Below are 24,257 nucleotides of genomic sequence, written 5' to 3' on the forward strand. Positions count from 1 at the left end.
ATAAATTATTGGCTCATCTGATTTGAAATTCTTTTAGTTTTCATTTTATTCAAATTTAAAAAACATCCCAACATTTTCTATCTATCTATCTATCTATCTATCTATCTATCTATCTATCTATCTATCTATCTATCTATCTATCTATCTATCTATCTATCTATCTATCTATCTATCTATCTATCTATCTATCTAATAAGTAAGTTGGTAAGGATCAGCAGTGTATCTGCATTGAGTTTCAGAGGTGAATGGGAGGATCGCACCGGGGGGTTGGTGGAGGGGTGCAGTGGAATTCTTGAATCCTCAAATCCTAGAAGTGGGAGGTACGAAGAGAGAAAAAAAACACTCCTTCATATGCCTTTCCAGAGGAAGAATCGCTGCTGTGAGCGACAGAGAAAGCGCAAGACAAACGCACTTTCGCAGCAGTTTATCTCGGCGTGACTCGCACATCTCCGTGCTCCGCGAGACACCCGCGCGAGTTTATGAATGACAAACTTCCCAAACAGCAAAGACGTGGAAGTTTTCTCACGGTTTCTCTGCGCACCTGGACCAAAACCTATTGTTTGGTTCAACTGGTTTAAACGCGACTCGCTACTTTCTGCAAAAAACAGGCGCACTGCACGAGAGAAATCAGGCTGGTTTTGATTCAATTCAGCGTGGGATATTTTCTACGGAGGTCGCTTGTTTTGGAGGAATGCTTTACAAACCTAAATAACTCCCACAAGAAGTGCACTTCAACACAACCAAGCGCTCACAATAACATTCAGAGGTGAGTGCTTTGAACTTTGTGAAGAACCTCAACATTGTTAGTGTTATACCTTTGATATTCATTTTTATAATTGAAGTATTATGAAAGATTAAATACGCAGGCCATATTCGTAAGAAAACAGACGTTATCTTCAGACACATTTCAATTTAAAGAAAAAAATTTGAAAGTGAAAAAAGAAAGTGACTTTTGCAAGTTTTATGTAGAGAGGTCAATACAGAAGTATTGATATAGCCTATATGATTGCAACATAAATATAAATAGAGGCTCATATAGCCTAGTTGTGCTTTTTAAAGTAAATCATTCTCATTTCCATTGTGTTTGCACATTCATGAAGAGACAAACATTGAATAGGTGCTCACAGCAGGAGTAGAATAAGAATGCTACATTGTGTTCCCTCAATTTCCATATCAATGAATATGAAAAGTAACCTATTTTGAGCTGTAAAACCCTAGGTGGCATTGTCTGTCCAGTGTCTGTTATGGATGCATTGTGTTCCTTGAGGAAACAAACCTTTCCAGGGTGATCTGCTTCTGTGTTAATGATAAATCAGGGGTGTTGTGATTTTTAACTGAACTGATGTTTCCTGGCTGACCTCCGTTGTAGAGTTTAGATGAAAAGATGCACTAGTAGAGTCATTCTAAACATCTTAGTCAAGAACCAAACTGAGTCAGTCCCATGCTCAACATTTTAAGCTAATTTACCTTTAGGGCCACTTTCTGATCACGAGTCGGTGTGTCAGAATATCTGAGGATGACTATTTCATTCCACAAGCATTAATTTCAACGATGAATCATAAATTAAACTGATATTTTTCAAAACCACAACCTCCCTCCCTTAGGAGCCCATCTTGACTTATTGTGGCACTTGTGCTGAGTTACGGCCGGATCTCATAGTCGACTGTGTCAGCTGGAGCCCATCCAAAATGAATGTGTAATATTGGATGCACTGAAAGATGAGCTTCGTCCATGCACCTGGTCAGAGCGCTGCTCAGTCACCCGCTGTGACTTATTCCTGCTGCTGGTTTTTTCCTGGTAATCTTCTCAATATCACTTTCAGCAAAACTGGATAGTAAACTGCAGCTGAAGCTTTATATTCAGAGTTTAAAAAATTTTCTGCAAAAATAGAGATTACACAAATAGGTTTTCTTAGCAATGCCACAAATTAAACATATTGGGTTCTTAAAAGAACCATTTTTTTCTTTGTGTGAAGAATATTTTAATAACATTCTTCCACTATAAAATGTTTTGTGCAATAGAAAGGCTTGGTGGATGTTAAAGTTTCTTCTGATGCCAATAAAGAACCTCTAGTTTTAAGAATTTACATTACCACTAATGGTGTTCCCATTTTTTGGAGTTTGCATCAGTGATTATGCAAAACGAAGCCAACGGAGGTATGGATAGGAAGGCAAATGGTGAAATAATTCACTTGGATTTCCTTTCCTAATCTATACAATTACAGGTGTAAAGCCTGATAACTACCCAGGCGGTCGAGAGTGGGGGGGTTGGTGCGGGTTGGAGGGGTCCTGGGATGGATTGCATGACTATCTCCCAAAACAAACACTGAGTCGAGGAATGTCATGCATGGATGCAGCAGCATAGTAATTAAGGGTCCGGGCTGGACTCTCAGGGGGGTAGGGAACACAGCAAACCCAACCTTTAATTATAACAATGGGCTTTTCAAATGCTCCTCTTGCATTACTGTGGAGAACTCTGAAAGGACTGCTGGTTTCAATGCTGTTTTCCACTTTTGGTTGAAAGTTAGATAGTTGAAGTTTCTTCATTTGCATTTATCCATTTAGAAGATGCTTTTGTCCAAAGCAGCTTTCAAAAGAGAATTGCATAAGTATAAGCAACTACTTAAAGGTTATTTAAGGCCAAAAAGTTTAAAAAACTAAATGTTTTATTATTATTATTGAAAATTATAAATTTTTGTCTGAATATACAATAATTTATTTAGTTAATTATGCATTTTCATAATTGCTAATCTATAATATGCACTATATACTGTGTGTGTGTGTTATATATATATATATATATATATATATATATATAAGATGTTTAGTTTCATTAGAGATAAGGAGTACACTGTAAAAATATTTTTTGAAGTTAGCGATAAATAAAATAGATTAAGTATGCTTTGCAAGAAATACTATATCGGTCTTCGGAAATTCATGTTTAATTACATGCCATTTCTTTGTAGTTATTTGTAAAATTTACTAGCAATTACTGAGTGAAAATGATTTCATTTATTTATTATTTATTGGTGTTGTAGGGCTCTTCTTTTTTTGTGGTGGTGGTTAACATTTAAAAATTGCTTGTTTCCTGTACATAAAGTTTTAAAAAGCTGAAGCTAACAAGCATGAGCTCTATCAAACTCTTTTTTTTATTTCAAAATCCATCAGACTGGTGGTAGAACTGTGTAACATGTTAGTAACTATCCCTGAAGAACTTCACACATTTTTTTTAGACGTTTTCGTGACTGTTGTTGAAAAACACTTTTATAGCTCATCTAATAACATTTCTTTGAATCTCGTCGGCGTGCCGCAGTTTCATGTGTGAAAAAGTTCCACGAATTACTCCACATTCTCATCAGTTTAAGAGATTCTTAAATTTTACTGCTTTGACACTGTTATGGACAGCGCCTGTGAGGTAAATTAACTGCGTTTATGGCCTTATCATAAACCCGCTGCACACCAGCATTTAGGATTTTTCATTCAGGGTCGTCACCCACCGCAGATTGACCGTCTCTTCATGTACTTGCCTTCAGCTGAATTACTTTGGCATAAAACCATCCAACAGCTCTCAGTAATGGATGGACATCCCTCGTTTATCATTCTAACGAGGTGATCATAATTGACTGAATTAGATATTGCTGTACTCCAACTTTTCTAGATGAAAACGCATCATGGTTGAGTATTTTAAACCCGCTTGTGTGAAGCTGAGACTTGCAACAAAGTTGCTAATCAGTTGACAAGTTTGCTTGCATTCACTAATATTCTAATTCACTTCATTCTCAGTAATGAGAGCAAAACATGTCACACCAAATTGTGTTGTTTTAGATTGGAAATTGTGAGTAAAGTTGAAGGTGCAAGAGCAAATGGTCTGCTGCATGATTATTGGAGGAGGGGTTACAAAAACAACCACCAGATTACGGGGCTTTTGTTGGGTAACGTTTGGCAGGGGTGGAGGCGTGACTGGGGTCCCAAGAAAAGCCAAGTGTCAAGTGGCGATTCTTAGGGGGGCATAGTATTAACAGATGTGTTTCACACCACCGGGATGGCCTCTCCACACCTACTCAGGGGGGCAGCTGCTGTTGGGTGAGGGGTCGAGAGGTTTAGGGCCTCGTTTTTCTTCATACTTGTGGGAAAACCATGTCTCAACTAGTTTTGGATTTTTGAGGTCTCTAGTCCCAAAGTTACAGCTTTTTCTAAGTTAAGTTAAAATTTTATGTCATAGGACGCTTGTTGCTTTTAAATTAGAATATTTTTATTTTATTATTTATTAGTGGTTGTTTTAGTGGGTGATGGCTTGAAACAGTTGTCAATGCTAATCAAACTTGATTAATATTTAAGTTCAATGAAGGAGCCTTAGAAGTCGAATTAGTGAGCACCAGATGGGCTTTATAGCCAGGTGATATTATTATTTCAGTAAATGAGAGGGGTCTGGTCTTTGTAAGCAGAGCGTGAGTGTAGTTGGGCTTATTTTGTGGCTTTTTGATATAGTTATAAGTGGAAACTTATACTGCTTTTTAAAAGTGTGGGCCTGGTAAGATTTTTTTTAATGAATAAGAAGTCTTTTATGCTCCTAACAAATGCAGTAATGTTGTGAAATATTATTGCAGTTTAAAATAACTGTTTTCTATTTGAATATATGTTAAAATGTAATTTATTCCTGTGATGCAAAGCTGAATATTCAGCATCATTACTCCAGACTTCAGTGTCACATGATCCTTCAGAAATCATTCTAATATGCTGATTTGCTGCTCAAACATTTATTGTTATTAAGCTTACTGGCCTCAGACTTTTGAATGGTTTATGTTGCTTTAAGTTGTTCCTACTTCCTTCTGTGATGTGATGTGTGTTCAGGTGATTTTGATAGAGATAGAATAAAATGGACTCATTCACAAAATTAAGAGTAAAGTCTGCATATTAGATGTTTATTTGATGCTTTATATATGTAGTTTATCATTCTTGTGTTGCCACAGAGAATTATGGGACATGGAGTTTTCTCACGCAATCCTATTGCCACATAGTCATCTAGATTAGTAGTATTTTCTAGCAAGTTTTATAGCTATTTTCATTAATTGTGGTCAAAATGTGCAGCATTTACATTTAAAACCTAATTAAGACCAAACAAATTTTATTGTCACAGTTTTCAATGGACACCAAAATTAACATTTCTCTGTGGTATTTGCATTGTAGTGGTGTTTATTTGCGCTCAACTCATAAATATCATTGCAACTTGACTTATTATATATCTAAACATATCATGGGATGAAAATAAAGGTCCCAAAAGGGTGTTCTCGGAGCAGGAAGAACCATTTTGGGTGAATAATTCTTAAAAGAACCATTGCTTGAACATTATAATTATCTAAAGAACCCTTTTGCACTATAAATAAACTTTTGTGGAATGTAAGGATTCTATGGATGTTAAAGGTTCTTCATGGAACCATTGATGCAATAAAGAATCTTTATTTTTAAGAATGTAAGCAACCGTTCTAGCCGACCAGAACCCTCTAGAACACACAAATACGTTTCAAAAGGGTTGACATCGAAGAACCATTTTTGGTTCCCCAAAGAACCTTTCAGTGATCAGTTTTTAAAAGAACCATTGTTTCTTAATGTAAAGAATATTTAATAATCTGAAGAAAGAAAGGTTTTTCCACTATAAAGCCCCTTTTGTGCAATGAAAAGTGTCCATGTTGTGAAAGGTTCTTCATGAAACCATTGATACAATAAAGAATAATGGGAAAAAGCCAGATCATTCCAATGAAAAGTAAATTTTTTCCTTCTTTGTATCTTTTCATAGCATGTTAAACTAATTCCTGTACACATTCTCTTTCACTTTTTGGCAGGTAGCTCTATGCTGCCGGTGTTGATGGGCCAGTGCTGCCCACAGCTGTGTGAATGAGCTGTCTCAGCCCACCCTCCTCGCCCAGCTGCCCTGGCATGGCTTCTCTCAGGATGATGAAGTCATGGCATTTGCTTATTCTGTGGGTTATTCTAGCTCAGCTCCCCTTGGCCTACTCACGTCCCGCAGTAACCGAACAAGGTAAGTTTTTCCTGTTCCCATGTCCACTTCCAGGCTGTTTCTAATCTGAACAAATGGACGAAAGCAGCACATCTTTTACTTGTGTGATTTAGGCTCCAATACATTCATTTGATGTTCAGTTTTTACACTTGGCTCTACCTCATGCAGCAGCAGAGTTCTGGTCACGGCTCCATTTTTGATGTGGAATTAACAAGTGGAGCTGGAACTCATTAGGGTCTGATGTGCTGTAGGACTCCAGATGCTTTTCCTTTATGCATCCAAGTAGCTTCGGGGTCTTTCGCTCTTTCTTGAAACCTTAGAGGTTCAGATGGATCACGGTGGAATGCACAGCATTGCAAAGACTCCTTAATGTGCTAAAAGATCTCCAAACACAATACATACCTCTATAGCAATGGGAGAATGGCTTTGAAAAATGTATATGTTTAATCTGGAATGCTCATTCTTTCTTACCCATTGGTTTTGATATATTGGCACCATATGGTTATAGCATATTTGATTTTTAATTTTTAATTTTTCCAATATTAGATATCAGTAGCTATATCGCTATTATTTTAGTATAACTGGGATAATATTATAGATTTTATTAATATTTTTATTCTTTTTTTATTTTAAAGTTTTAGTGTAGTTTATGTTTTTGTATTGTGTTTTGTATATAGTTTTAATTAATTCTAATTTCAGTTTGAGTTATTGTAGAACATCAATTTGAATTAAAAATGCCAACAAGCTGAAATAAAATGTTTTTTTTTTTTTAGATTTGATTTCAGTTAACAATTATTTTATTTCAAGTAATGAAATTTGTTTTATGGATTAAGTTAAGCTAATTATTAGACAAAATTGTATTGAATTTTAATATAAATCGTTACTGTCCATATTATGAAAATTATTATCATATTCTGGTCAGAATTTTTATGTTGATGCATCCTTATAGTTAATTGTTTTGAGTGGAATCAAGAAGTTTGATAATTTGCTTTTAACTTTACTGTGAAGGCAGGAATCAGAATTGTTGTTGTGACAGCCTGACACCAACACAGTTACACTACAGCCTCGATTGTGAACAGCTTTATTAATGATGCATGCTTGCATACAAGTGGACATAGTGTGCATTCACAGCTGCTTAAGACGCTGATATGTTGTACACTGTGGGCCGCAGAGCTAATCTGCATGTGAAAACCGTCATCATCCGTATCCTGTTGCTGCATAAACTCTTGCTCCATTGTTTGTGAGCCTTGATCGAACTGTCTGTTTGCCTTCTCGCCTGAATTGACTTGTTGTAGCGATTCAGTGCCCAGCACTATTACTAGCCAGGCAGGAAATCCCAGCAGCAATCCATCCAGGCTATGACTTCCTCTACTGATTCCCAGCCAAGTCCAGAGCTTAGCACCAATCCTGGTCGATGCGGAGAGACAGACAGCTATAAGGATTTGAGGCTTGTTTTATTGAAGCTTTAGTTCATTAAATGGCTCGTAATGATCTGAAATGCAATGACTTTTAGGTTTTTAAAGATTCTGTGGATGAATAACGAGGTGATGACAGATGTTGTCCACTTCAGCTTGGACTGACTGACCAAGACAAATGGGTCAGGCCTCCGCCTCCCTCTGAGAAAACACATTCTCTCCTGCTTCTCCAAGAAGCCAGTCTGGAGCGGTCTGAATCCGAGCACACAGATGTGTGTTGGTACGGCTCGCTGATGAAATCATACTTGTGTTTTTGGGTTGGTCAGACTGGAAGGAATGACGTAGGAGCATATCGAGATTTTTTCTGTTTAGTGGAAAATTTTAAGAGTTTTAATTTGTTTCGTAGCAGTCATAAACAAGTGTTTTTTCCACAATTTCTTCTGTAAACAAAATGTGCTTCCAATTCGGCTGTTTAGGTGGTGCGCTCCTCCCCTTGTTGTTGACTGCTTCAAATTTTACCAGAGGAATGGTTCGAATTTCTGCATGTTGAGGATCAAATTTGACTGCATTTTTATTCACAGAGCTATTTTAGGTGCACAAAGCTCCTTTTAGTTGAAGCTTGTGCAATAGCTTTGTATGATATTCTGACTGGACATTCTCCACATGAACCGTTTTGGATGGAAGTGTGCATGGGATTGCCCAGAAAAAAAACAACTAATACATGCAAATAATAAATGTCAGCTAATCATGCACTTCTGTTAAAAAATTTGGTCAGTAAGATTATTATTATTTTTTTAAAGAAGTTAATACTTTTAATCAGCAAATGTGTAATTTGACAAAACATTTCTGTTTCAAATACATGCTGTTCTTCTGAACTTTCTATTCATCAAAGAATCCTGAAGAAATTTCCATTACAGATTTGCGCAAAACTTTTGCGATATTTTATAAATGTTGATTAAAAAAAACTATTGTGTAATGACGGTGTTTCACCCATGTTATGCGACTAAAACGTCTTTTTTTTTTCCCTCTCGCGATAAGTCATAGTGACAGATGTTGGTAGGTACACGTATATCGCAGCCACCGCACTTACAATTATTTTTATTTGGAGTTGAAAGCGTGTATCTTTAGAGAAGGAGCGCGGAGAGCCACTTCTGGGATGCTTCTGAATCGGCTCCGGTGGCCGTGTTGGAGCCGTAATGCAGTGTAAATAAGGGGTTATCCAAGCATTAATGGCAAAGAAAAGCCTCTTATACTTGACATTGTTTCTTGGAGGTTATAGTACATTAAAGAATGATCATGGGACTTTTACGTACGCCAGGTGACCTCTAAATGCGGAAAAACTGTTTCCTTTGCAGTTTTGCAAAATGTTGCCTGAAAAACCACTTCATATGAGCGTAAAGCTTTTTTGGGATACATGGTTTTCGCGAAATTTATGTTTCCATTGGACATATTTTCAATTCGCTATTTCAGTTTGCGCAATTTTAAAAGTAATGGAAACGCAGTTATCGATGCAGCCTTGGTGACTATGAGAGACTTCATTATAAAACATTAAAAAAATCTTACTAACCCCAAACTTTTGCACAAATCAAATGCAATATTATTTTGCTTCACATTAGTTCATAGCTTGGTAGAAGCTAGCTAATTAGGCACATGCCAACATAGACCGGCTCTTTGACATGTCGTCATCCTTAAAAACCACACACAAAGTAAAAAAGTACTACCCAGACTATTAAATACCAGTTCAGCCACTGAAACAATTGAATAGAGCAATGTAGAAAGCAAACTCCTAATGTAGCATATCGTTGGGCTTATAAAAGGCAGGGTAACATTGATGGGGGTTTTTCTTTTGGACATTTTTGTCTTTTTTTTTTTGCCACTTAAAGCAAAACCACTTGTCTATGAAGAATGAATAAATGCTACACTCCTCTAAAAATAATTTATTGCAACAATAGTCACAGCCAGGCATTTCGGCATAACGGCATCAAGGGGGATGCTGGGAGTTGTCAGCCCTATTAACTGCAGTTGTAAGTGCTGTTTTTCTTGTAAATGTGAGGTTTAGGGGTGCGCGTCATGTTTCTTCTCCAGTAAATGACGGGAAAGATTGGAAATAAAGGGAATGGAAGGATATCGGATTAGACATCAGTTCTCATTTTATTTTCAAGACCATCATCTCCCTCAGCCTCAACCTTGCCTGCTCACCCTGCTTTTTTTGTTAAATTGGGCCGAAGGGAAAGTTGATCCCAACCCCCTCTCGTCCCTGCCAGGATTAAGGGGCCTGTGATCCAGGAAATGCCTCCACTTGGCTCAAGTGAGATCTCCATGACAACTAGCCGAGGAACCTGCTGTTACAGGCTCTTCTCCGTCTTTCCAAACACGCTCTCTTTCCCCCTTCCGTCTCTTACGGATCCGCTTGCATTGTCAGGAAACACTCCGGAGGACAAAAGGGATGGATTAGTTTGTTTGACAATTAAGGTGACTAAGTTGGTGGGGGGTCTCTTTGAATGGGACAGCCGTATGTTCTGGCGTCAGGGGTTTTTTGGGCTTTTATTTTGTATGTACTGAAACTCAGCCTAATAAGTGTAATGGGCCACCGGAGGTTAATCTTTAAACTGTTTCATTTTTTCTACAGAACTTCCCCCTCTTTTGTAAAGGAAGTATCGTATTTCTTGCGAGCAGGCTTGTGTTTTAGATTCAAAATGTTTGAGTTGTGTGCAATATTGAATTTGTGGGTGAATCTCATCATAAACATGCCTAGACCACATTACAGCTCAAAAACAATGAAAAACAAAACAAGAAATTTATTATATTTATATTTTAGAATTCAGTTTAGCTGCAGTTTGAAAATATACAACTATTCCGGTTTTGTGCATTGTGACATTTTTATGAAAAATAAGCACATTTTCCCATCAAAATCTTATTCCCGTACTGTTCAGATATTTTATCTTTTTTTATTCTAATTTTTATTGTTCTCAAAGAGGGGGCATTATTCCTGTGGTACCTAAAATTGTCATAGTGCTTTCATTTATTTTTTAAATAATTATTGTAATTCATTATTTTTCAATATTTACTTTGTAAAGTATAACTACTTTACAAAGTAAATATTGAAAATCATTATCTAAACAATTTTTTTCACATTCCAGTCAAAAGAAAGATATTTTTGCATTACAGTAATTAGATTAAACTTAATTTGTAATGTGCTTAATCATCATAAATAAAGTTATCGTTCAAAAATATTAATGCTCAAGGCATCATTTCCTTTGTCCAAATTATAATTATTATTTTCTGTTAATTTTAGGTTAAAATATGGCCAAATGTGATCTTGACAGGTTTCGTGAGATTCACAAAATGTAGATGATTTTTTGTATTCATCTTTTATTTTGTGGCCTCAGTTTTCTTTAGTTCTTTTGTTGGTGGAGGTACTGCCAGATTTTTATAGTTTCATTTGTTCGTTTATTTTTTTTAATTTTTTTTGAGGCATCACTTCCATAGTCTTCTTTCTCCATGGTGCTTTACAAGCTCATCCCTCTTTTGTTAGTCATGGCCCTTAGCTTTAAGTTTTGCGGTTCTTCACTTTTCTTTGGACAAGAGTTATCTCTTGTCTCACACTTTGTTTTAAAATTCAGATTTTGATCCAGTACCCCCTTTGCCAAACCTTCATTGGTCTTCTGTTCCACCACTAGTCCGAACAGAGGTGAACATGGAGCTGTACACATTGTTTCCCGGGGAGCGTTTGGTGCTGCAGTGCTTGGCTCAAGACGAGACCCCAGTCGTAGGCCTAGTGTTCATCTGGATTAAAGACCATGCTGCAGTGCTGAATGTAGACCACATGCGGGTGAACGGGGGGCCAGCTGGAGTGGTATGGACATAAATTATATCTGGCTTGTTAAACAGAGTTGGTCTGCTACTTTTCCAAGCAAACGATCAAGGACACAAGTGACAAAATGTCATATTAACTACTATTGAAGGAGGAATCTGAAGTATATTTAGAGACCAGAAAATCATAGAGAATCTTTTGGCCTGTAAAAAAAAAAATATGCTCAGTAAGTCATGGCAACAAATGTTTTTACAGTACTTTAACTTACCAAAAGTTGAGCAATTTCAACATTGTTTTTTTTTTTTTAATGATCTATGAGATACAACTTGATAGTCAGTTTAATATAAATTCGTTTTTTTTAAGGGTTGTTTTTAACAGTGTATTAGCTATGTTTCCACCCACATTATTTATATAAATTTTGGGATATCGCTTTAAAAACTATGAATGGGAATGCCAAGTGCATAAAATCTCAAAATGTGCATTAAACTTTAAGTGTGCTAAATTAAGGTGCATATTTTGATAAGAAAATGCGCATAAACTATATAATTTCCTTAATGTGCACCATGTAATGTTCAGATACTGTACTTTTTAGTTTAGTTTTTTTTGCAATTCTTATTTCTCGAAAAGGGGATTTTGATTCCTGTATTATCTAAAGTACATGCAATGTTTCAATTGTAATTTATTCTTAATTATTTTTAATTAATTAAAGGCAGTACAACAGATACTATATTGATGTATAAATACTTTGCAATTTAAATATCTAAAATAATTTTCTAATTCATTTTTTTCACATTAAAAAAATATAGCAAAAATTAAGCAAATTACAGTAATGCTATATATATATATATATATATATATATATATATATATATATATATATATAATTGCATTACTGTAATTTGTTTAATTACAATGTGCTTAATTGTCATGAAAATAATGTTACAATGCTAAAAACCTTCATGCTTAAGACTTCTATTTCCAAAATATAAGTATTTCCTTTAAATTTAAAATATGGTTAAAATATGACCCAGACATGATCTAAGCAACCACATAGCAACCCTCTGGCATCATGCTGGTAAGTTTTGCACAGGCAAACACCACTTATTGTCTTCTGAAATTGTTAAAAACTAGTTAAGTTGCCTTTTGAAATTTTGTTGTTGTTATAGATGAGCAACTGAGACACTGTAGGCCGTTTCTCTCCTTTCAGCTGTGGAATGTATCAGGCGTTGAGTGGTGAATTTGTTAGACAGCTCCCCAGAGTGTGTGTGTTTGCGTCTGTGTGATGGGAGCGTGAGCAGAGCTCTGGAGCGGAGCCTGTGGTGACTCATGCGCTCTTGCTGTCCGCTGCTCAGTGAAGGGTGGATGCGGTACTTTTTCCTGGTTCACTTTTCAGATCAAGCAAGAATACAAAATCCCCAGAATATTGTGAACAGATAAAAAAATTTCATAAATAAAAGCATCGGAAGTCTCTCCTTTCTCAAACTGCTGCTATTTATTTGTTTCATAACTGGTAATATCAAACACTTATAACTTAATGGATATAAAACAAGACATTAGCAGGTGGACAAACAGACAAATAAATAACCAGATCTGCATGTGCTATGCTGAATTTGTGACATCTAAATTGTGCATGATGAATTGTGGACTCATGCTATATTCTGACCTTTATGGGCAGCTGTATGAATATATTCTCTGACACACATCCTGTCGACTTTGTCACAGGTCACGCAGTAGCATCTTCTGAGGATGAGGATGAGGATGAGTCATCGTCGGAAGAGAACAAACCGTCAAGTAGCCAGGAGCTCTCACGTAAGCATGCACTCTTTTTTAGGAAGGAAATCAAATGATGAATTGTTCATCGTTATTAATACCATATTTCCTCTGTAGCGATGGCGCCTCGTTGGGCCCAACCTGAAAAGATGGAAAAAAAGCTTCATGCCGTACCGGCCAGCAAAACGGTGAAATTCCGATGTCAGGCCGAAGGAAACCCGACGCCGAAACTACGCTGGCTCAAGAATGGAAAAGAGTTCAAAAGAGACCAGCGCATTGGGGGCTACAAGGTACGTTTGCACCTGAGCAGACTTCAGTTCCTGACTGATATTACTGTTATGTGGGACATACAGCCCTCATTTACTCTCCACCTGAGCTGAGTGAACAAAAGCTGAAACCTCAGCTTACAATAGGCCAAAATCACAGCCTGAATCTCTACACCCTGAATCCGACACCTGAATACACACACCCTGATGTAAACGTGCAGGAAACATCACAGCTCTGGTTACAAATAGTTAGCTGTAGTGATTAGAGCTTGGCATTTAATTTGCTGCCCATTTAAAAATGGATTCAAGATTCATGAGAGATTATTTGACATACCAACCCTATACAAGTATACAGAGGAGGTGAAATACAGTTCCTTCAAGGCCCTAAAAATGGTAAACATTGAGAGACAATGTGCAAAGACAAGTACCACAATGTGCAAGAACAATTAGTAACCACCAATTAAAATAAAACAACATCATTAATATCGAAGTGATTTTGATGTTTATTTGGTCATCACATTCCCTTCAGGGTGCATTATTACAATACTTTTGCAGTTACAAGAGCATTAAAACTGATGTTTTAAGTGTCTTTAAACTTGAGTAGCAAAAATGGAATTCAGTAAGTTTGACTCGTTTCAATTAACTAATTCAAAACCCTTACCCATGTGTGCTTTTTTTTAATGTAACAATTTTTAATGATTATTATTATTGTCATATTGGTCAGTATAACTGAAAATGATTAAATATTGTTCTTATATTTATTCAGACATCTGTATGGTAAATGATGGTCTCTTTAATTTGAAATAAATCATTTTAAACCATTAATAAGCCAAAAATACATATATGTGAACGTGACCCTGGACCACAAAACCAGTCATAAGGGTCAATTTTTTTAAATTGAGATTTATACATTAACCCAAAAGCTGAATAAATAATTTTTCCATTGATGTATGGTTTGTTGGGATAGGACAATGTTTGGCCGGGATACAACTATTTGAAAATCTGGAATCTGAGGTTGCAAAATATTGAGACAATCACCTTTTAAAGTTGTCCAACTGAAGTTCTTAGCAATGCATATTAATACCTAAAAAATTAGTTTTTATATTTACGGTGGGAAATTTACAAAATATCTTCATAGAACATGATATTTACTTAATATCCTAATGATTTTTGGCATAAAAAGAAAATCAATAATTCTGACCCATAAAATGTATTGTTGGCTATTGCTACAAATATACCTGTGCTACTTAAGACTGGTTTTGTGCTCCAGGGTCACGTATGTATTTCACATAAGAGATTTGTGAATGGTTTATGCAGATTTGGTTTTTAATTTCAGTGTATTTGGAGTAAATATTGGGGGATATAGTTTAAAGAATTTTTATTTTCTTCCATTCTCAGCTGCGGGAACACATGTGGACCATAATCATGGAGTCCGTGGTGCCCTCAGACAAGGGCAACTACACATGCCTTGTGGAGAATGAATACGGAAGCATCAATCACACCTATCAGCTGGATGTAGTGGGTCAGTCATCTCTCAATATCAACCAGTGGCAGTTTAGGAATAAATATTGCACTTAAATCCAAATCTAACAAACATGTATATTTCAGAGCGATCACCTCACAGGCCCATCCTGTATGCTGGTCTCCCTGCAAACCGAACGGCTGTGGTCGGCAGTGACGTAGAGTTTGTCTGCAAGGTGTTCAGCGATCCCCAGCCTCACATTCAGTGGCTCAAACACATACTGGTGAACGGAAGCAAACTGGGACCCGATGGACTCCCTTACGTACGCGTCCTAAAGGTAAAGGTTTACATTGAAATGCAGTCAGTTTGCTTCAGTCTGACATATATGGAGCAGATTCATCAGTGGTCCACACATATTAGGATGTCTTGGTTTGGGATCCGATGTGATGAATTTGGTCTCTTGTCATCTCCAGCACTCGGGGGTCAATAGCTCGGACACCCAGGTGCTGACGCTCTACAATATCACAGAAGAAGAGGGCGGCGAGTATATATGCAAAGTGTCCAATTATATAGGAGAAGCCAATCAGTCAGCCTGGTTAACTGTCCTTAGACATGACATGCAAGGTAATTTGACCACAGGATAGTCTGAAGCGATCTCCGTAGAGGTTTTAGCCTTGGGTTTCTCTCATGCTTTGGGTTTTCCTATCCCATGATGCCATGGAAATTCCCAGTTGACCCAACCAATGGCGATAACTCCCTCGTTGTGGATTGGGTCTTGCTGGAGAGAGTCTCCATGTGGCTTGCCTGACGTGGGTGGAGGTAGATCGAAGGTGATGGTGCTGGGCAGCAATATTTGATCCCTCTAAGGTTTCAGGTGGTTTTCCGAGCATCTAACTGGTTTTTAAACCAACCAGATAGATGCAGCGACTCCCCAAAATTTCCCAAGCTCAACATGGTCCCGCTTCCTCCTCCTTTCCCTCATGTCTTGGGCCTCGGGTCTGCTTTTCTCGTTCTCTTCCAGACAGCTGGCCTCAACACCACCGACAAGGAGATGGAGGTGCTCCAGTTGAGGAATGTGTCCTTTGAGGATGCTGGGGAGTATACTTGCTTGGCGGGCAATTCAATTGGGATCTCCCATCATTCAGCTTGGTTGACCGTTGTCAAAGGTATCCGGCAACTCTTTCCTGTCCTCTCTAGACCTTTCCTTCTCGTCCATCTCTCCCAACAGTGGCCATTTGTTAGTGTCATTCGCCAGTTTCAGGTGAACCACGTTTAAATCAAAGAGAATTTACTTAGCTATCACTTTAGCCGGTGTATATTTTGCACCATTGACAAAGGCCGAGGTGTTTCACGGGAACGTGTGTGGCCATCCACAGGTGCACAACCACCCATGCGTGGCACCAGCATACCAAGTAGACCAAACATTTGAATTTTAGTGACATCTTCCCCTATAAGTATCATCTTACTTAGGTGCCCTCAGGGGTTTTCACTTCCATTGACCTGGCAAATGACACCAGTTATGACACTGTTTCACCTCCTCTACTTACCTTTCTCTAAATACCTTGTTTTCTCGCTCTGACCTGCTATCTTTGTTGTTTTAATGAGGGGTTAGTGCACATCAAGTCACCTTTATTCAGATTAAATGAGCTCATTTTGAGAGTAAGCAGACTGATATGAGAACATTTTGCATGAAAACTCTGTTCTGATACCTAGTGAACTACTTTGTTGTCTTCTAAGGCAGCATCCTAACTGTGACTGAACCTCACAAATGACTTATTTGGAATGCTTGATGTAGACTGTGACTTCCTGCACCCCACAAATAGCAGAAAGGAGATTCGATTTGCATATAGCTAAGATGACAAATCAATAATCTCCTCAATTGGTTCCCCACAGTCCACAACAATAATCAGAGGTTTCTTGATTTTTCTGTTTTTCATGATTTACTCAAGGATTAAAGATGATAAATTTTTTTAAATATGTTTTACTCACAATTTTTACACAAAATATTTTAGCTTGGCGTAAATAGACAAGTGCATATTCATTATAAAAATGCCCATAGACTTTTATTAATTAAAGCTCAAGACTTTATTACATGTGATTTCTAGACCTGGAAATGTCACTTTTAAAAATAGACAACCTCATATATCAAAAGCTGGTTCTTCAAAGGAAAACATACATTGTTGAGGGGGTGAATTAAAATAAGAATTAGTTTTTTTATTTGTGTGTCGTTTTTTGTTTTTTGGGCTTATTTTAATTCTTGTTTTGTGTTATGTTAATCATTTAAAGTCATCTTGAGGCCTCTTAGAAGTTTACGATGCCCCCTATTCACCCACGGCCCTCTGGTTAAGAACCTCTGCTCAAAATGTTGCAAAAAATATTGAGTAAAATCATCCACTAAACCACGGGTCGGCAAGTAAGTTTGGCATTGGGCCCAAAACTAATTTTGCCACTAGATGGCGGGCCAGAACATAGTCAAAGGATAATTTAAGAAATGAATTGATGAAAAATGCAACTAGAATTGCCTGTGACTGACTGTTACAGTGTCTTTTGTAACTGGTAGTGAGCTGTTACTCTGTGTTAAATCCTGTAGGAGGACAGTCATAAACAAAAAGCCACATTTGTGTGGTGGTGTCCGGCAGAGTATATGAGCGGAGTGGAGCGTCAACAATTTCCCCTCCGCACTCCGAGCATTTAATAATCACTCCGCACTCACTGATATCAGAAACACCGCTCCGCGTCTAAAGTATTTCAGTATGTTTGAAATATCACAGTTCTGTTCATCACGAATATTAATAAATAAAATAACAGGAGAGTTTCAAAGTGACTTATTGGAACACTAGTGTGCAAACTTTTTTCCTACCACGTCCACATGACTAATAACATGGTCACTTGATGTCACTTCCTCTAATCTGATAGATTATCAGATTGATCACTAACTAATAGCCTGTGGGTTTCCAAGTGGGAAAAATAATGATTAATGATCAAGCATCACAAAATTAGTTCCTTATCCTCTGGAGACTTTGTTTTATTTCAACCACAGCATACTATTGCAGAACAACTCAACTGTATATGAACGAAGCTCTAATTTAATAACAGCCGTTCAGGTGTAGCCATGTGTCACTTTGGCCTACCAGGACAATTTGGCCAGGATGGTTTTATTTCATACTTGTGCAAGGGATGACTGCAGCCTCACGCCGGTGGAGAATGTGGGGCGAAATACTACGCCACAAAGGAGCCATTATGCGGCCACAAAGGAAGCTTGTGCTCTTTTGTCAGTGCCAATAGTGTCAAATGCACTGGTTGAAATAAAACAGAGCTGGGTGTATGTGTGGATACGTGTGCGTGTGTGTGCCTGTCACCAGCGTCTACCAGTGTGTGTCAGTCCAAAGCACTGTTTAATGCTGTAGACACAGTAGCAGAGGTGTTCTTGATGTCGGTTGACACTGTACTAGTGGATTTAGCCTTACTAGTGCTGTTTGCTTATGGCAAGCATCACTATTATATCTCTATTTTTGTCTTGTTCTCCAGGAAAAAATTAAGTGTACTCAAAACAAGATACATTTACTTGAGAAGCAAAATTTGTGTCAAATAAGATTTGTTTCCAGACAAAATATCTTGAATCAAGTTAAGCATAAACCTATGGAAGCCAGTTTCTGCCAATGACTAAAAAATAAAAAATTGTGACTTGTCACAAGTTTACATCTTGCAATTTTGACTTTTTCTCACAATTGTAAGATTATACCATGCAATTCTGACTTCTTTTATCAGAATTGTGACTTTTCTGAATTTTTCTTGCAATTTCGAGTTTATATTTTGCAATTCCGATTTTTACTTTCCAAGTTGTGAGATATAAAGTCAGAATTGCGAGTTTTAAAGTCAGAATTGTGGGATATAACCTCATAACTGTAAGAAAAATGCAAAAATTGTGAGAGAAAAAGGTCGCAATTACCTTTTCTTTTTCTTTTTTTATTCAGTGGCGGTACCTGGCTTCCATATAATCCTCACCAATATATTTATATATATATATATTTAGACTTAACATAAATAGAATTCTGAATTTTAAAAATATATATTTTTAATTTTATATAATATATTTTTAATATCTTTTTAATTTTGCTTATCAAGTAAGTCAAAATCTTGATTTGAGACAAAATACTACTTACAAAACTGGGTTAGTGTAGTTAACTAAAACTAAAATTGAAATTAAAATTAAAATGCATTAAACCTATGTAGTAATATAAAAACTAATAAAAATGACAATCACATAACAAAATTTAACTAAAATAAAAACTGAAAATAACCAATAAAATTTAATTCAAAATATTAATAAAACTATAATAATTAAAAAATAATGCTAAATAACACTTAAATAAAATAAGGAATTCTTCAGAAGATTAATAAATCTATTTTTTGTTACTGACCGTAGCATTCTGTTTGCCCCATAAGCCGCCACCACTCCCTCTGCAGTCCCCAGTCAGTCCTACCTGGAGGTGCTGATCTACTGCGTTGGATTCTTCCTCATCTTCCTCATGGTAGGAATCACCACCATCGTTAAAGTCCACAGCTCCTCCAAGAAGAGCAACTTCAACAGCCAGCTGGCCGTCCATAAGCTGGCCAAAAGCATTCCTCTCCGCAGACAGGTAACAGATAAGGGCTTTGATGTATGCTGTCCAAAGAAGGGCCCTTGTATCCTTCTAAAGGCCCTTAAACCTCCCCCATTCTGCTTCCTCGCTCTACAGGTGTCAGTGGAATCCAGTTCCTCTCTGAACTCTGGTGTGATGTTGGTCCGACCTTCACGACTCTCCTCTAGCGGGTCGCCCATGCTGTCAGGGGTGTCTGAGTACGAGCTGCCGCAGGACCCATCCTGGGAGGTGCCCCGAGAGAGGTACGGACACCGCTCATCCAAAATCTGATCTTACCTTGCTGCTTTTCTTCTGTGATTGGGTCAACCTTTTGCAATGTTGTTTTTGTTTGTAACAGGCTAGTACTTGGGAAACCTCTGGGCGAGGGCTGCTTTGGCCAGGTGGTGATGGGCGAAGCCATTGGACTGGACAAAGACAAGCCCAATCGCACAACTAAAGTCGCTGTGAAGATGCTGAAATGTACGTGGTTTTGCAAAGTAAAAGCCTTAAAGACCCCATGAAATGGTTTGACACAATATCTAAGGGATCTGACTGATTTTTGATAAAATGACAGCAAAAACTTACTTACATTGAAGGAGTGACCACAATATCATATCTTGCAAAAAAAAGAATAATATTAAATATTATTAAACGTAATTCATATTTTGTCCTGAAAACGCAATATATTTACTTGCGCAACAAAATTGTGTACATTTTCTTTGCATAAACTCTTTGGCTTCTCCTTTGAATTTATTTAGTCTATACTTCATTGGCAAATCTTCTTGTTTTAATGATAAATCTAAAATGTATGCTTTTAACAAGAATAAGGAATTGTGGGGAATTAAATGTAAATATATACTTCTAGAATAATCATATTTATGTTCATTTAAATAATATTTAATCATAAGGATATAAATAGTAATAATAATATTAATTGTTCCAAAATGTTCTCTTTATTTTGAGGTTTAGGTATTTATTTTCTGTAAAATCAGACAAAAATTCTAATTTAGAATATGACTTATTGGAATGTAGATCCGACATGGACTTTTAGTCATAAAACTCTCATTTTGATTTCATGGGGGGCTTTAAGACCAAACCACATTATTTATCAGAGATCCAGACCTCATCAACATTTCCTATGTCTTCATTAGCTGACGCCACTGAGAAGGACCTGTCTGACCTCATCTCAGAGATGGAGATGATGAAGATGATTGGAAAACACAAGAACATCATCAACCTGCTTGGAGCTTGTACCCAGGATGGTAAGAGCCCATCTGAGGATTCTTACAATCACATGGCATTTGTAGATGTTAGATCACACTGCAAGGATTTCCCCTCTCAAAACACTCTTCTTTCCTTCATCCAGGCCCTCTTTATGTCATCGTGGAATACACCTCTAAAGGAAACCTCCGGGAATATCTGCGTGCTCGACGGCCGCATGGCATGGAGTACTGTTACAATCCTGTTCAGGTGTCTTTGGAGAGCATGTCCATTAAAGACTTGGTCTCCTGTGCCTACCAGGTGGCTCGTGGCATGGAGTACCTGGCATCTAGAAAGGTATTGTTGTGTGATTTATTAAAAAATGTCTTCAAAACGTGGGCTGAAATTGATTTATTTTTTGGTCTGTGTGCATTCCCCAACAGTGTATCCATAGAGACTTGGCAGCACGCAATGTACTTGTAACAGAGGACAATGTAATGAAGATAGCAGACTTTGGTCTGGCCCGGGACGTTCATCACATAGATTACTACAAGAAGACTACAAATGTAAGCAATCAGGTCTTCAAATAGTCATATTTATTATCTGAAAAGTCAATATATGACAAGTGAGCATCTTTATTTCTTCTTCAGGGCCGGCTGCCTGTCAAATGGATGGCACCTGAGGCTTTGTTTGACAGGATTTACACACATCAAAGTGACGTGTAAGATGGCTCATGTTTTCAGTTCCAATATACCTTCATATCAGTGCTCTTATTTTATAGAAGTTCAGTTTCTGTGTTGTGTTTTGGTACTGAGTGTTCTCTTGTTGTAGGTGGTCTTTTGGTGTCCTTCTATGGGAAATCTTCACTCTGGGGGGCTCGCCGTATCCAGGAGTGCCTGTGGAAGAGCTCTTCAAGTTACTACGAGAAGGTCATCGCATGGACAGACCCTCAGCCTGCACTCAGGAGATGTACGGCCCTTTCAAATGTTATAATTAGCAACTAAAAGATTCATCTTTTAATTTTATTAAACAGAATCTTTCAAACTTTTCATTCACAAAACATTTAATGGACACATTTTTGAGTGAAAAATACCATATATTTTTTGTTTGTTTGTTTTTTGTAATATGTATTTTGTTAATTTTGTAATTTTATTTCCAGGATTTTTTTCTTTTTCTTTAGCTGAATTATTTTTTTCTTTGAAATAAAAGGGCTCATTCAGATATTTTTATTAGCAACTAAATTAAATTAAAACTTTTAGAAACATTTAACTTACATAATGAAACACATTTTTGAGTGAAACAGACTTTGTAATTTATTTATTTTAATATTTAATCAACAACAATAATCATTACTTCATTATTAAAATAAACAAATATTGAGTAAAACAGACTGCATAATTTATAAGAAAAATGTATAAGTAATTATCTTATTAAATTTGTACCCCCCCCCCATTATTTAAATTAATAAATAATCACTCAAAATGCATCATACCATTTTAATACAAGTTTAAAAGATTCTATATTTTCAACTTTTAGTTACTTTACCAGAAAATAAAACTTTATTCTTTATAATGAAATGCACTGATGAATTGTGCACAATAGGATTTAATATAAATATTAATTATTTCATGTTGTCTTCACATAATGGCTCCGTTATCCAATTGAATTTTTTCCAGATACCTGATGATGAGAGACTGCTGGCATGCGGTTCCCACACAGAGGCCAACATTTAAACAGCTGGTAGAAGACCTTGATCACACTCTGTCCATGATATCCAATCAGGTAAGGCCAGCAGACTGCATAGGCACCTTTTAATTCAGCATCCCACTCAAAATGAATCCTCATAAGTGACTGATGTGAAATACACAGCAACTTGGTTAAGGCTTGGATCAAAAATGCAAATATGCTGCTCCATCTGCCAACTTGAATGAAAATGTTCACTGTTCTCATTGCAGTGCATTCTGGTAATGACTTATTAACATGTATGTTTCCCTTGCAGGAGTATCTGGACCTCTCCATTCCCCTGGAGCCCATGTACTCTCAGGTCATCCTGAATGAATGGAGTTCCACCTGCTCCTCCGAGCCAGACTCAGTGTTTTTAAGAGAGTCTGGACCTGAAGAACCCTGCATCCCTCCAACAGTTCCCCCACAGCAAACTGTACGATCCTTCAAAAAACGCTGACAGTAGAGAACACCTGGACCTCCATGTTCATAGAGGACCTCTCTACATCTTTCTGCTTTCTTTGACTCGTAAACTCAGAGGCTCAGAGACTGAGGAGTTCAGCCTGGGCCGTTCTAGCACAGAAACACAAGCAGGAGGACCAGCAGACTCTCTAAAACAAGACTGATCAGAACAGAGGGAACTATCAAACTTTGTGTCCTTCAGAGGGATCGATCCTCACAAATGAGATGTTTGCAAAGCATCACAGAAGGATAAAATGGTCGTCAATGCCAACAAAGTCAATAGGGTGGAGAAATAATTTCAAGTGTTGGCTTTGTAAATGTAGTTAAATTGTACAAACATGAAATTATATAAACACTTTTTATACTATTATTATTATTTTTGTATGAGTTTATTGCCTTTTATGTTCAAACATGATCCGCAGCACCGTGTCCTAACCAACCTGGCGACATTTTGTCATTGCTTGGTTTCTATTTCTACAGTCTAGCGAGGAAATCTCATTGGTCAAAAATCATAGGACATTATATTAAGAATGAAGTGTGTAATTTTGTTGTTTTGAAGATGTTCAGATACTTTCTTGTATCCCAGCGATTCAAAAAACCCATTTCTAGGTCGATTCCCTGAAAAACACTATTGCACTCTCAAAACATTTATCTATTTGATCCTGACCTGCTAAATGTACCAGTATCTTGAATTTGGGGGCGGGACAATCTGTTTGTTCGACCAATGGAAGATGAAGTAAAAGTTTAGGAAACCTGTTTGAAAATAGTCTTTATTTAATGCCGTTTGGCAATGCTAGTCGTGCAGAAATTACACACTTCGCCTTTAAACATCAAATATGTTCTGACTGGCTTTGATTGTGTTGCATTTTCTCTTTCACTGTGGAAAAATGAATAACTTGTGGTTAAAAATTTCATCTTGTGCCTGTTAAGAAGATGGTGTCTCAGATTTATGTTAAAAATAAGCTACAAATGAAATCTGTTACTATTGCTTGCTGTTACGATCGTAAGGTGCGATTGCAGTGTCCTGAAACACTAAATTCAAGTGTGAATGTAAGTATTAATATGGAACAGCTGGAATATGTATGTCTATTTCGCATCAGCATGGTGGTTGACAATCTGTTAGCACCAGTTTCAAAGCATAGCATGTCTGTAGCTTCTTCATTATTTTAAGCTAGACTCTCAAACGACAGGGTTTATATGACAGGATTGGCAACTTGTAAGGAACAATGTAAAATTTTGTCTTGAATAGAGTTTTGATGCTTGTGTGATTGTTTATGTATGTCCTGATGTGAATTTCGAGGCAGTGGCCATGCACTTATATTCAGGCTGTCAATAAGCTGACTGACATTGCCTTTCCTGTGGGAAAATAAATAAAAAAATGTTATATATAAAATATAATCTCGCATTTTATATGTAGCTCATGCACGTAGGAAATAAATGACAGATGAACCAAACATCTCTACTTGCAGGCCAGAGGTTGTTGGAAGGGCAGATGAGAATAAGAAGTTG

The 24,257-nt window shown here is 37.1% G+C and overlaps 1 protein-coding gene across 1 annotated transcript; it reads left to right on the forward strand.

The window, feature by feature from the left end:
* Nucleotides 1–376: 376 nt before the first annotated feature.
* Nucleotides 377–24,138, forward strand: LOC306863935 (fibroblast growth factor receptor 1-A-like). The gene is made up of 17 exons (XM_079407540.1): nucleotides 377–766; nucleotides 5,840–6,036; nucleotides 12,967–13,053; nucleotides 13,132–13,304; nucleotides 14,679–14,802; nucleotides 14,889–15,079; nucleotides 15,764–15,908; nucleotides 19,189–19,382; nucleotides 19,482–19,627; nucleotides 19,723–19,844; nucleotides 20,516–20,626; nucleotides 20,731–20,921; nucleotides 21,008–21,130; nucleotides 21,215–21,285; nucleotides 21,396–21,533; nucleotides 22,241–22,346; nucleotides 22,564–24,138. Exons 2-17 carry the CDS (start codon nucleotides 5,892–5,894, stop codon nucleotides 22,744–22,746), a joined length of 2,250 nt encoding a protein of 749 aa, XP_079263666.1. The 5' UTR covers nucleotides 377–766; nucleotides 5,840–5,891; the 3' UTR covers nucleotides 22,747–24,138.
* The last annotated feature ends 119 nt before the right edge of the window (nucleotides 24,139–24,257 follow it).

The sequence above is a fragment of the Barbus barbus genome (assembly GCF_936440315.1).
Source record: "Barbus barbus genome assembly, chromosome: 45".
Taxonomy (NCBI): domain Eukaryota; kingdom Metazoa; phylum Chordata; class Actinopteri; order Cypriniformes; family Cyprinidae; genus Barbus; species Barbus barbus.